This window comes from Nicotiana attenuata, chromosome 1 (assembly GCF_001879085.1).
Source record: "Nicotiana attenuata strain UT chromosome 1, NIATTr2, whole genome shotgun sequence".
Lineage (NCBI taxonomy): Eukaryota > Viridiplantae > Streptophyta > Magnoliopsida > Solanales > Solanaceae > Nicotiana > Nicotiana attenuata.
In genome coordinates this window covers 105,901,777-105,916,305 of record NC_031989.1, presented here as the reverse complement: position 1 = coordinate 105,916,305, position 14,529 = coordinate 105,901,777, and the positions used below count along the sequence as shown (strand labels likewise).

The window sequence follows — 14,529 nt, the reverse complement described above, 5'->3', positions numbered from 1 at the left end:
AGCAGACCTAGTTCTTTTGGCTAAAGAAGATTCAGCAGGTACAGGTACAGAGAAAGACTTCTTGGAAGATGTCTTGGGACATTTTGGTTTGGGTGTGGGAACTTCTTCAGTTGTTCCTCTTTCCTGATGGACCAGTTCCATCTCCTCTGCTTCTTCTTCTACAACCTCAGAACTCTCCACAACCTTTGCTTTTTCCTTTTCCCTCTTTTTCTTCCTGCTCTCTTCCAGAGCTTTCTGCAATTCTGCTTCACTTTGTTTGACCCTGCTCCTGGAAGCTCTTCCCTTAGGTACTGAAGGTATAGTAGGTTTTGGGGATGAAATTTTGCTTTTCTTTGTTGGCTTTGAAGCAGTTGGAGCCTTTTTTTGTGGAAGTCTTGCTCTTCTTTGGATCATAACTGGCACCAACCTTCTTCAGAAGATCTGCCAAAGTTTCCTCAGCAGATGAACCTAGTTCATTTTGTTGCTTGCTTAAATTAACAAGCCCTTCATCCGCCTCCCCAGAACTACTTCCCCCTGACTTGTTGCCACCTTCTTTAACACCTCCACAGATAGCCAATACTTTTTCTTTCTTATTTCCCCTCACATTACTACTGACTCCCTCTCTCTCTTTTTCTTTCTTTTTACCTCCTCTTCTACTAGAATCAGCCCCCTGTACATCTTTAACAGGACCAACCAAGACAAACCTATTTTCAACTTTTTCAACCACATCAGAGAATACCAAGCAAGTATTTACTTCACCAGGGTTTTCTTGAATATTTTCAGTATTAGAAGACCCATGTTCTTCACCTTCGCTGGCAGAAATAAAATCATCAGACTCGGAGCTTGAGTCAAATTTTTGAGCATGACTTTCTTCCTCTGTCTAGCCTTCAATTTCTCACTTAGAGCTTTCCTTAAAGCTCCAGAAGCTACAGTTTTTCTAGCTATCATTTTCTACCTACGAAACCTAGGTTTTGGGTTCTCAATAGGAGGAGTAGATGAGGATGTGTTCGAGGGAGATGCTGGTGGGGGTGTGCCAGGATTATCTTGGGGGTTAGACATAGTGGATTGTTTCTTGAAAAATTTGGGAATTTTGGAGAGAAGAAAGGTGACCAGAACTTGAGAAGAGTTTTGACGGTTATGGACTAAAGAAGAAAAGGTGTGGTGTATTTAAAGGTGATTAGACTTAAATGCAGTAACGCCAACTTTTTCAGGGGTCAATTAGAAGTCTACTCAAGGTGTAATTTCGGTCTCTTAGTGATTATTAGGCATCGCTAGATTTTAGGCAAAAATCCCGGTTTTTAGAGTTCTAGGGGAACGAAACTGGTTCAATGGTCAACGGATAGAATTTCTGGGAATTTGATAAATGTAGGACTTATGCTCATGATTGGAAAAATAATCTTTCTAATTGTGCAGAGTATAGAAAACATACATGAGCTTTTCATATGAACACATACTGATGAACCAGGTTCTTCATATAGATCTCTCTTGAACATGCCTCAATTTCCAAAATAGAAAAAACTTTGTAAGAGATTAGTGAATCATATATATACACATGTCACAGGAGTATACTAATTAAAGTATGAAACTGAGTAAGAATTGATCTAGATATTTACACAATTAAACATGAGTTTTTCAAAAGAACTGTGTTTTCCCCCAGTTATAACATCAAATAAAACATTACATTTACCAGTTAGCATGAGGAAAGTTAATCTCTATGCCTACATGTCAAATATACATGTTAAGTTATCGAATATAATATCACAGCCTAGCATGAGGAAGGTATATTTCTATGCCTACATGTCAAATATACGTGTCAATAATCAAATGCCATATCACTGTCTAACATGAGGAATGTACATCTATAATCCTACATTTCAAATATGCATGTCAATTAATCAGTCTCATGGTGAAATCATTGAGTTCACACAATCTTAGCACACTCCAAGTGCCTGGCTCAAATGCCCCACTTGATCGCACGCAATAAATATATGTCAAATCAACAGTATCACCGTGGATCCATCAAATAATCACACTTAGCTCTGTACGGGTGCCTGGCATAATTGCCCATCATTGAGCACGTATAAATAACACTGTGCATACGCCTCAAATCAGTACAGCTTAGTCCAATGTGGGGCCTATCATACACGTCACCACAATATCAATATAACCTTTGAGGCATTTAACCCGATCCATATATCCATTTTAATACGACTCTATGGCCTACATAAGTCATCAATCCGCTCAAGTCTCAATATGCAGACATCGTCACAGAAATACAATCCAACAATATAACATGGAATATTACAATATGCCTCAATAAAGTTCAAACTCATTTCACGTACAGGGACACCAATAACATGTGCGACATCATATCAAACGTGCGCAGAGATAGAGATATAACATGCGGACATAAATATCATGATTGTCCAGTGACTACGGCTAAGGAGAATAGCTCAACATGGCAAAAATAGCCCAATCATGTCTCAAATAATTGAGCATTTAGTCTAGGCATAATTTCTATCATGAATAATGTCCCACGTAGTCATATAAATGGAGAAAATTTGATATCAAAGAAGCATGATAGAAAAACAAGGCATATAATAACCTAAAAACTACCCGGATCATGAATACATCGGTGCACGCACCCGTGACCGTCACCTAGCACGTGTGTCACTCCCAACCCATTTCAAACATCAATAGTTCCCAGGAATGTTTACCCTCAAATCCAAGTTTAGATATTTTACTTACTTCGAACAACCCAAATCAAATACCGAGAAATCCAAACAATACTCTAGAAATGCCATCCTGCCCGAATCAACCTCCAAATGGCTCGAAACTAGCCAAAAGCAACTCAAAACATTAAATAATGCTTTAGGAAACAAACCCAAGCGATAAAGGTCGAATCTTTAATTAAAAACTCAGAGTCAACCAAAGGTCAACCCGGGACTGGACCTCAGAACCCAAAAAAATATACAAATTCTGATAATCCATTCAAATACAAGTCCAACCATACTAATTTCATCCAATTTTAACTCCGGATCGATGTTCATGATCCACTTATTCTCTTTAGATAAGTTCTTGATAAAATCCCTCAATTCTCCAATAAAAACATAGATTAAGTAAAGAATTAACTACTATAATAATGTTAAAATACGAAAATTGAGGTTAGATACTGATCCCCAAAAGACGAGAAGAACGCTGCAAAAATTACCTCAATCGGAACTCTAGAACTCAAGATATGCTCAAAATACAAAAAGAACACAGTTTGAATATTTTTATACACAGGGATTTTCGTTTCTGCGCCCAAAAATCCGCACCTGTAGTTTTCTACCTATCTCTCCACTTTTTTGGACCATTTTTGCACCTGTGGGATCGCACATGCCGAGCCAACTTCGCATCTGCGAAGCACAAATACCAGCTTTCTTTTCTGACACTAAAATGAGCACAACTCCCTCATACGATGTCGAAATTCGATGATTGTTTTTGCTATGGTTCTGTAATTAAGATATGGATCTAATGCTTCAATAAAAACAGAATGTGGAGCTCATTTGCTTAATGTTTTACCACTCATGACATCATGTCGATACATCGAAAACGAGCGAAACACAACCAAACCTATCTGAAACTCGCCCGAGCCTCTCGAGACCCTATCCAACATACCAATAAGTCCCAAAATAAAATATGGACCTTCTCGAGGCCTTAAATCCCACATAACAACATCATAACCACAAATCATCGATCAAAATCAATCTCTTACATTCATAAATTTCAAACTTCGAACCAAGCGTCTGATTCAAGCTTAACCCGCTCGGAATGAACCCAAATTTGCATACAAGACATATCAAACCTATTCCAACTCTTGCAACAATAATCCGAAGCCGATAACATCGAAGTTACCTCTCGGTCAAACCAATGAACTTTAATCCTTCAAATTTCCGACTTTCACCAAATTGTGCCGAAATCCTCTAGAAACATCCAAATGCAAATTTGGGCATACGCCCAAGTCCAAAATCACCATCCGAACCTAATAGAACCATCAAAACTCTGATCTGGGGTCAAATACACAAAAGTCAAACTTAGTCAACTCTTCCAACTTAAAGCTTCCTATTTAAGAATAATTTTTCCAAATTAATTTCAAACAACTCGACGACCAAAACCGATGATACACGCAATTCATAATACACCATATGAAGTTACTCATAATAACCTCAAACCACTTAACTGAGTGCAAGTGCTTAAAATGACCGGGCGGGTCATTACATTCTCCCCCACTTAAACATACGTTCGTCCTCAAATATGCCAAGAGTCGTTCCAATTCCATCGAATCATCGTATAACCTCACCATACAAATACCCGTTGGTGATTCCACGTTACCCCAATCCTTATAAGCCTGGAGACACAACCTAACTGAAGATCCTTACTTCAACCTAAGTCGATAAACCTTAGAACCCCAACCCCAACATCTGAAATTCAAAATAAGACCCGATTCTCTCATCTTTATACTGTATAAGTCTGAATAAGCCGAATCAAGCCATAACCCCAATATGTAATCACGTGATATACCACATAGCCCAGATTCTCATAGCAATAACTTCCGACCAGAATAGTTGCTCAATAAAAAACCCAGTACCGGTATCAAATCTCATATCAAACAAAACCTTGTTACCTTCTTATAAACATTCGTACACTACCAATGATGAAAAAACACGCATAAATTCATAACCACTCATCATATCAGCAAGTGGTGGAGTTTTCTCGCCCGGTAAGAATCATTTCCAAATTCTAAGCTGACTAGAGACGTTATTCTTCCAAACATACCTTAATCAACTCCAATTGCGCTCATTTCAGGTCCAATAACCTCACCTCATGCAGTACAAGTTTTTCTACCGACATGCCATACCAATACCATATATAGCCACATACAGTGCAATCCATGCACCAAACATGCAACTACCTAAATGTACCTAAAATAGAAAGAGAATCAAATAAGAGAATCGTTCCGCAAGCTCAACAAATACCACCACAAGAGCACTGGTATTAACCCATCACACAAAGGAGAACCAAACCATACAAGATAAACACAAAGGATCACATCCCTACATAACTCTACAACGACGAGCGACCCAGTCAAAACACTGGTCCATATGAAATACCTCAAACCATGATGCTCATAATCAACAACCATATGCATATCAACAACAAATACGCGATGTGCATGATCATATCCATGGAGAAACATATAGAAAAATATACCACAAATAGAAAAACCATAACCAAAGCGCAATCAACCATTCAACAACCCTAAATCTATCTCGCTCAAACTCCGCCACTAGGTCCAAACAAAATCGTATCATGTGTACATATTCAACAGTCTCACAACCCATCGTAGCATAGAAGAGTAACTCATGGAACAAATCAGAAACGAATAAGATCAACTCCAACCAATAACACACCTTTCAATAGTAGTTGAGCTGAGCAAATAAATCCGACCCGATGTTGAATACACATTCTCATTAGGCTTGCAGTGTCCTCCAAATGGATCTCGATCCTCCTGAAATGAGTAGATAACCTTCCCAAAGATCTACTAAAACATATCCATAGCATATACTATCAACTTTCTAACAATGGCCATATTTTCATAGTCCACAACCAAGGAATAGTCCACATTTGAGACTCCCAGTCTCCAAATCACAGAAATACAAAAATCTCCCTATCTGATCCCGAATCGACCACCAAAATGACTGACACATCTCTTATGCACAATCATCTCACGAGAAATACTTCCATAATTCTTCTATGCTACATAACAAAATATAAACATCATAGTCGATCAACTAGGCGATTACCATAATTCCAGCCAAGCATCCGTAAGTAAAACAAAATACACCTTTATGTAATGCACACTCATCTTTGGTGATACTAAATATTACCATCATTTTATAAACATCCGAAACCGTCTGTGTTGTGGAAAAATGATGACCTTCCCTTCGAAATGGAACCGCAGCCTTGTACATGTAAATCTCAATCCCACACATTGCACCGCATCTATCATGGCATCATATGACAACACGAGAATCCCATTATCATCTCAAAAGCACCAGCAAAATACATATTCCATCAGCCATGAACCTTTCACCTGACCCCATCTAGGAGAATATCATAACGCGCAACACACTCCTCATGCCAGTAGAACTCTCTGCCCAAAGTCGTGGTCGAAATCATAGAGAACTCTTCAAAACCCATTAGTGCAGCACCAAGCGATCAGAAGTGAATCCCTCTAACTCAGCCAAGTCACGCAGGTCGCCAAACCCAAGAGTATTGCCACAATAAATCTTTAATATCTCACCACATTATAAGAACCAAAAGAACCGATCATATCCGTTACTATGTTGATCCAATATACCACCAAGATGTCTTATTTCTCTGAGTTCCTTCCAAATTTCCTTTAAGTAAACACCTATCCTTGCCAATACACTATGATCCTTAACCCAAAGCTCACTACAAGAGATCCTAGCATGAAACCTCGTAATCCTAAAGCCCATAAGCCATTGTATACCCTCTTAGGTACCCAAAAATACAGCGTCCGAGATACCCACTCTGAAGAGACCTTATGTGAATCAGACGTTGTTTCTTTAACCTCTCTGATATTGAAATTTAGAATCTATAATGATATAAAAATATCGTGGGTCTCGGTAATATCCAATGTAAATCTCAAATCTTTGCAATTTACCCATTCAGAAATTCCTCAAATGACACATATGAATCTTGAACCCATTAGAAACTTCTCGAGAGTCATCCACCCTATTCTAATCTCAAATGCACCACCCAAACAAGCCGAATGACCTGTGATCCAGTAGTAAACCAAAAACCCTATAGAAGTAACCCCACCTTAATGCGATCGAGTGACTCCCTTTTGTTAGCACATTACATTCATCAAGAGTACCCAAATCATTCCAAGATTTATTTATCTATAAAGTGTAATACATCATGCAGCCAGAAACTTCCTTACTCGAGTCATTCTTGAAATTAACCTCTTGAAGTCATAACCGATCTACATATATGCCTCAGACTAAAACTAACATAACACATGACCATGCCATCTGATCGTCAATAGTATCCTCCCTCACTCTCAAAGCCATAGATCACAACATCCAATAACCCACAATACCCTTACTCCATTACTGCATAATCCTGCACTGCAATTCAACAAAACCCTTTCATGAACTCATGTAGTACAAATCATAAAATACCTCAAATCTTCTGCTAAATGCACATTCATTCTTGAGATAGTCGAGTCAACCTCCTCAAACGATCCAAATTCAATTGCAACACATATAACCCACTGGTAGAAGCAAAACTTTCCACAGATACATCATAGGGATCACACAACCTCAGAACATTTTGCAGGAGATAATCCACCTACTTAGCCCAATTGGCACCCTTCTATGACCCCATCATAGTCACAATCACTTTTTGATCACTTCATCTTCCCGAGTCTAAACTCTCCAACAAGGCATAAGAGTCTACTTCATCCCACCCATGAACAACATGATAGATCCCTCTATACACTTATAACTTGAGACTGTACAATATATCAAGACAGAAATCAAGCACCCAATAGTTCAATTTACATCTCAAGAAAACTCTTATCATCGCATCGAGGCCATCTGAACACATCTGCCTATCACACCATGCTTATCATATAGCTATCCAACCACTCACGGAGTCATCAATCCCACCCTTAAGGATATTACCAGGCATATTCGTCCAAATGCACATACTCACACAACTAGAACCATCGAGTCCAAGCTACTATATGAACCTGGCCTCAAGTACTCCAGAATGTCCTAGCACCACAATACATAGAACACATCTCGTACCTCATCCACGACATCACAAGCCATCAGTGCAAAACTGATACTGAGTTCTCAACATCACGTACGAGTTAGTAGAAAGAGTTCAAAGAAATACGCTTCAAGCTGAATCAGTGTTAGACGATAAGGAAAGATAGATGGGAAATTTTTCTGCATGCCATGTAGCCTCTCGAAGATAGGTATGGATGTCATCTTACCAATCTGCAAGACTCTACTAGATATTTGCTCATGACTCGTAGAACCTATGAACATATAGCTCTGATACCAACTTGTCAGGATCCAAAATTCAACTAGTCATGATGGCATCTAACCTAACCCTCTAGGTAAGCCAAGTAACATTTTCAACACAACTCATATGAGAATAATAAGAGCAAAAGAGTAACAAGACTGGATTTCTATTCAAACTTCCAAGCATTGGTAGTATAATTCATGAGCTTCTAAGATATGGAATTTAAAAAGTTAGTACAAAATAAATACACCATCATTTCAAAATATACGTAAATCAAATTTCAAAAATCTAAAGCTACCCAGGAGAAACTGCAGCTATCACCAGAATGCAGGTACATCTGTTGTGCCTGCTCCCGCCATGCACAACAACATCAAGTGTAGTACGATTACAACAGACCGCATGTACTCAATAAGTAACAAACCTAAACTCAGGTTGAAAGTAGTGACGAGCTCGGAAGAAGGTTAGTGTCCATCATCAATAGACAATAACAATTCATAACAGTATAGTGAAGACAATAAAGAAATACAAATCAAGAGTTGTAATGCTCAGCTCGTTCATAGATACAGGAAAGTATCAAGTATAGTCCATGTATAAATCTTACCACCTAAATAAATTAAACATGAGTTTATCAAAAGAACAGTGTTTTTTCCCCAATTACAGAATTAGATAAGACTTTACATTTACCAGTTAGCATGAGGAAAATGCATCTCTATGTCTTCATGTCATATATACATGTCAAGTTATCAAATGGCATATCATTGCCTAGAATGAGGAAGGTATATCTCTATGCCTACATGTCAAATATTCATGTCAAGTAATCAAATATCGGACCACTGCCTAGCATGAGTAAGGTAAATCAGTGTGCCTATATCAAATATAGTTGTCAAAGTAATCAGTCTCACAGAGAAATCATTATGTTCACACAATCTTAGCACACTTCAGGTGCCTAGCTCAAATGGCCCACTTGATCACACACAATAAATATATATATATATATATATATATATATATATATATATATATATATATATATATATATATATATATATATATATATATATATATCACACACACACACATGTGTTACCAACTAATATAACCACCCAACTAACCAATCAATCACTTCATTAGCTACTAACTAACTAACTAATCCGATAACACATAAATAAACCAAACTACCCTTNGTTATAAATAAATTTTATTCAAGTTGGAGTAAGAAGAACTAGCTAGAAAGTAATTGGAGATTTAATTGCCTTTCACTTTCATTTGAATTTTCTCAACCAACTATGAAAAAAGACGAGACAGAATATAAAATTATGTTGTTAACGATTGGTGACAAGGTAGCAAAAGATGGTTGAAATTTTTTTTATCACTACTTAATAATAAATATTTAAATAACATATAAAAAGAGTAGCTTTTGGGACCTTTAATTTTGTGAGGCTTAAAGCAGCCGCTTAATTTAGTGGTCCGAGGGTTAAGCCGCCTTTGCCTTACCCCTAATCTGGATGAGCAGAGAATTGTTTTGATGCACTATCGGCCGGAGAATGAATGAAAAAAAATAATGACAACAAATAGAAATAACAACAAGATAAAAATAGGACCGAAGCCAATATCCTTCACATTTTACCGTTGATACAAAAGTAGGTTAATAACCATTAAAAGAATTTATAAATAGCATCATACATGTATTTTACTTAACTAGCTATGATTATACTCTATAGAAAATAAAAACATACTATACCATAAAGCAAATTATTGCTTAACAATGACTTTAGCACTTTCTACTTTTCTTATCCAATTATTGGAAATACCTAGGAAAGAAACGAAACAACAGACAAGATGGTTAAGATTTTACCTCGTGACAAATATGAACCGTTGATCTTCCTTGTCCTCGAAAACCCCAGCTGATCCAACGATTCAGAAACAAAAGAAGACTTTGTCCTCTGAAAATTATTACAAAGTCGTAACACATTTGACCGAAGCTTCGTTCGGAGAGACCTTAAGCACCAGAAATGAAACTTCCAAATCTATAGCGACAAAATCATCTTTAGACGAAAGCCTTATCTTCAATCCGTATATATATTTCCACTTCCCTATCCACTCTCCATTGAAAAATTCAGTCTACTCCTTCTACAGCTTCTCTCAATTTCATTATCTTTAATTTCTCAATTTTTGAAACTCTCAAGTTCATATATTGGACCTCAGTAATGGAATGTTTTGATGAATATTTTGCATTGGAAAAAATTAGAAACCATCTTCTCGGGGATTTCTCCCCAAAAACTTTGAAATTTGGGGCGGAACTAACGAGTAGTAGGCCGTGTAGTGATATTATGACGGAGAGTTCTAGCTCTCAATCCGAATCTGCTAGTTCAGACTCTCTTCCCTTTGATTTTCTCTCCGATTCATTCGATTTTGAAGCTGATTTCTTTCAATTTGGAAAAGAAGTTTCAAATTCGAGCGCGGAATCGGCAAATTCAGTGCATAATTCAACCAATTTCATCAAACTCGAATCGGAGCCAACACTTTCAAGCTCCGAATACGAGAAATCTCAAGTAATCATTGACCTTACATCACCTAAGTTGAGTAACGTTAGTGATCGGAAACCTTCATTGAAAATTGATTTACCACCAGTGAAGAAATTTGAGTGGATCGGTTTTGGTAATTCGACGACTCAGTCGAATTCAATTGTTTCGGTGACTATGCAACAGAACCGGAAAACTGAAGAGAAAAGGCATTACAGAGGAGTGCGACAGCGGCCGTGGGGGAAGTACGCGTCGGAGATCCGAGATCCGACACGCCGTGGTGCTAGGGTTTGGCTTGGGACATTTAACACCGCAGTTGAAGCGGCGAAGGCTTACGATAGAGCCGCATTTAAGATGCGTGGAAGTAAGGCGATATTGAATTTTCCGTTGGAGGTGGGGAAGAACCTGTCGTATTCAAGCTCCGCCATGGACGGCAGCGTGAAGCGGCGGAGAGAATCAGAAGAATGTGGAGATGAGAAGGAAGTGAAGAAAGTGGAGAAGTGTAAGGAAGAGGAGTCATGGCCATTAACTCCGTCAAGTTGGAACTTCCTTTGGGAACAGAATACTAACGGAATGCTTAACCTCCCGCCTTTATCACCGTTATCTCCTCACCCGTCATTGGGCTGTTCGCAGCTTATTCAAATCTGAAGTGACCACACAGTACACAATACTTCGATTTTATGAATTTTGAGGGAAAACATAAAATAAGAACACATCTATAGAAATGTTTTGTATGCATCAAAATCAGACCAATTATATGATAAGTTTCTCGACTCCAGAGGCGAAGCTAGGATTTAGAGCTTATGGGTTCGAGGTTTTAGTCTTTTAAGTTATTGGGTTCTAAATTTACAATTCTTACATATTCAATGAATTTTGTAAGACAAATACATGATCTGGATCAAAGTGATTGGGTTCAGCCGTACCCGTAGTCAGTGGGCTAGCTCCGCCTCTGCTCGATTCTAGAAAGTAAATTGTTACGGTACTCGCTTTAGAGTCTGACTAATCCTATTGCACGTTGAGAAGTCTCACTACGGGAAGCAAAACGTTCTCTACCAATTGTTCTATGTTTGTATTATACGGAGCAAATAATTTGAACTTGGGTTTATGAAGCTAGCGTTTGGCCATAGATCCCAAATTTATTTTGAAAAATCTGATTTGGGTGAAGTTTGGTTTGAAGATGAAAATGTGTTTGGACATACGTTTTCAAAACATATTTTCCAACTTTATTTTGGAAAAACATGTATATAATTCCCAAGTTTTGGGATTTTGGCCCAAAATTAGCTCAATAGCTGATTTTGGGATTTGAATTTTGGGATTTGGGATTTGGCCAAAATATGAACAAAATTTATGGTCAAACATGAGTTTTGAAAATAAATCCCAAATTCATTTTGAAAAAACTTATAGCCAAACGGGGCTGAAGAAAGTGCCAGCTTGTTCATGTTATTGTGTTAAATCTACTGCCTCAGTACGTACGTATTGAGAATGTTGTCAATTGCTCTCCAACGCCGCAATCTACTTGCATATGCGCGCTTGCTTTAAATTTGTTAGGTTTCTTAAGTTGCTTAGCACGTTGCAACCAAGTACTCCGTCCGTTCACTTTTACTTGGCACGTTTTGACTTTTTATGGCTTTTAAGAAATAATAAATGAAGCACATAATTTACCATGATACCCATATTAATTAATGCATATTTTATTGGATTTGAGAAAATGATATGAAATGAATAATAAATATTGTGTGTATAATAGAAGAAAAAAAATTGTCTTCTCTTTATATGCGTAAAGTGACAAGTAAGACCCCGTTTGGACATAAGAAATTTTTCCCTTTTTTCCAAAAGAATTTCACTTTTTTCGAAATCAGCGTTTGTTCATAAAAATTTTAATTTTCACTTGAAAATGTATTTTGAAAATTTTCAAAAATTTGAAAAACTCCAAAAACAGTTTTTCAAAATTTTCACTCAAATTACTCACAAAACTCCAAAAACAACCCAAAATTCTATTCATGTCCAAACACAACTCTAAATTTCAAATACCATTTTCACTTGAAAAAAATTTTCGTCCTATTTTGGAATTCTACAATTCTTATGTCCAAACGCCCACTAAAAATGAAAATCTATTTTTACTATATCTGTCAAGTAAAAATGAACGGAAGGAATATTTGCTTATAAGTTTTTGGGATCAATAAAAATGAGAAAGTAGAGAAGTTTAAATTACTTGAAAGCTAGTTGTAAGTTGTTTGACCCAAAAGCAGTTTAATACTTTCTAAGCAAATCAATCAAAGAAGATGAAGGGGTAAATCGTAGTCAACATTAATTGATACTGGATCGAAGAACATAATCGTACAGATAGAAGAATCAATTAAAATGACACCTGGAAGATTTTTATTGATTATAGAAATTCGGCCTGCCTCTCTTTGAAGAGGTTCGGGAGATTACAATCAAATTCTTTTTCTTCTCCTAGGAGGTGGAATTTCTTTTCCTAAGACTGTTTTCTCCCCTTGTCTCCCTTCGAGCCCCCCCCCCCCTCCCCCCTTTAAGGGGTTCTTCTTCCTTCTATTTATAGCCCAAAACTCCTCATGCTGGTTACATTTTGTTTGGGACGGGTCGGGGAAATGACCTCCCCGCATGGGGAGGCCTCAACCTCGACACTTATGTCATGAATAGCAACTATTAGGCGAGGTCGAATTTGTTGACTGCTGCTGTAGGGTGGTCGGGACGGGGTCCTTGATGCTGTGATCGTGTGGTTAGATTCTGACCAATACAGTTAGTCCCTCCGTTCGTCGGGGTCGTATCTTACCGACCTCGGCGGACGGACAATGCTTGCGGCGCAATCGTGGAGGGAGTCAGATCCGCGTGTTTTTCTTCGGTTGCGTTATAAATTTCGAAACTGCCTGGAGGCATCTCTTTAATGCTTCTTATGCCGTCACGATGGTTTCGAAACCGAAGAGCCGGCTGATAAACGAAACGTAGCTTTGTATCGGTGGTCACAACGGCGCACGTTCCCGAAGAGCTAAATCGTTTCGTGCCCAGCCAGGTTCTGGCGGTGACCGTTGGTTTTTGCGCCCCAGAGAATATGTGTCTTATAAATTGAAGGGGTTTGTCACTCGTTTCTCACACTTTATTGTTTATCTTCGAGAGAATTCCCAGAATATCTCCCTTTCCATTAGTCTGAGTTTTTCTTGACTCCTTTGCTCGCGGTGATCTTGAGCTTTCTCGCTTCTTCTTCAAAGTTCCTCCCTCCTCTTCTTGTGAGATAAAAATGACAGGAACTTCTTCTTTCGGTAGACTTTCGGCTTTCTCTTCGGCAGCCGGGGACCCTTCTCTAGCAGACAGAGACGTAGACTCGACAGAGTGCGAAGATGTTCCTTCGATCGAGGAAATTTTGTCCCGCCCGGGGAAGGCAGTGGTGGATTTCAACGCCGATGGTGGTGCGGAGAAGGTAAATATTCCTCCTCTCATAGGGGAGATCGGAATAGCAGATTTAAGGGCACGATGGGGTATTCCTGGTTATGTCGAGATGGTGCCGGCGAAGAGAGAAGATAGGGTCCAGATCAACCGTCCCGGGTTCTGCTCATTCTATGCTTACCCCTTCTTAGTGGGGTACACACTTCCGCTTCCAATGTTGGTGGTCGACTTCTGTCGCTATTATGAGGTGTGTCCTGCCCAACTCTCTCCTTACCTTTACAAGTTGTTCCTCATGTTTATCAACTACGCGGAGCTAGCCGGTCGGGAGGTCACTCTGAGACACGTGCTCAGCCTGTTCGCCCCTCAAAAGATTCGCGGCACTATGATCCATGTGCGTCCCCGAGGGTCGAAAGGTTTAGTGGTCAATATGGACGACAGGACCAATCGCCGTTTTTCGATAACTTTTTCTATGTGCGGATCGAGCATCTCGTAGCGGATCCAACTGGGTTTCCAGAAGTGTGGA

The 14,529-nt window shown here is 38.6% G+C and overlaps 1 protein-coding gene across 1 annotated transcript; it reads left to right on the top strand.

Annotated features, from left to right (window-relative positions):
- Positions 9,950 to 11,713, top strand: LOC109231625 (ethylene-responsive transcription factor 5-like). The gene has a single exon (XM_019397275.1). It carries the CDS (start codon positions 10,290 to 10,292, stop codon positions 11,250 to 11,252), a length of 963 nt encoding a protein of 320 aa, XP_019252820.1. The 5' UTR covers positions 9,950 to 10,289; the 3' UTR covers positions 11,253 to 11,713.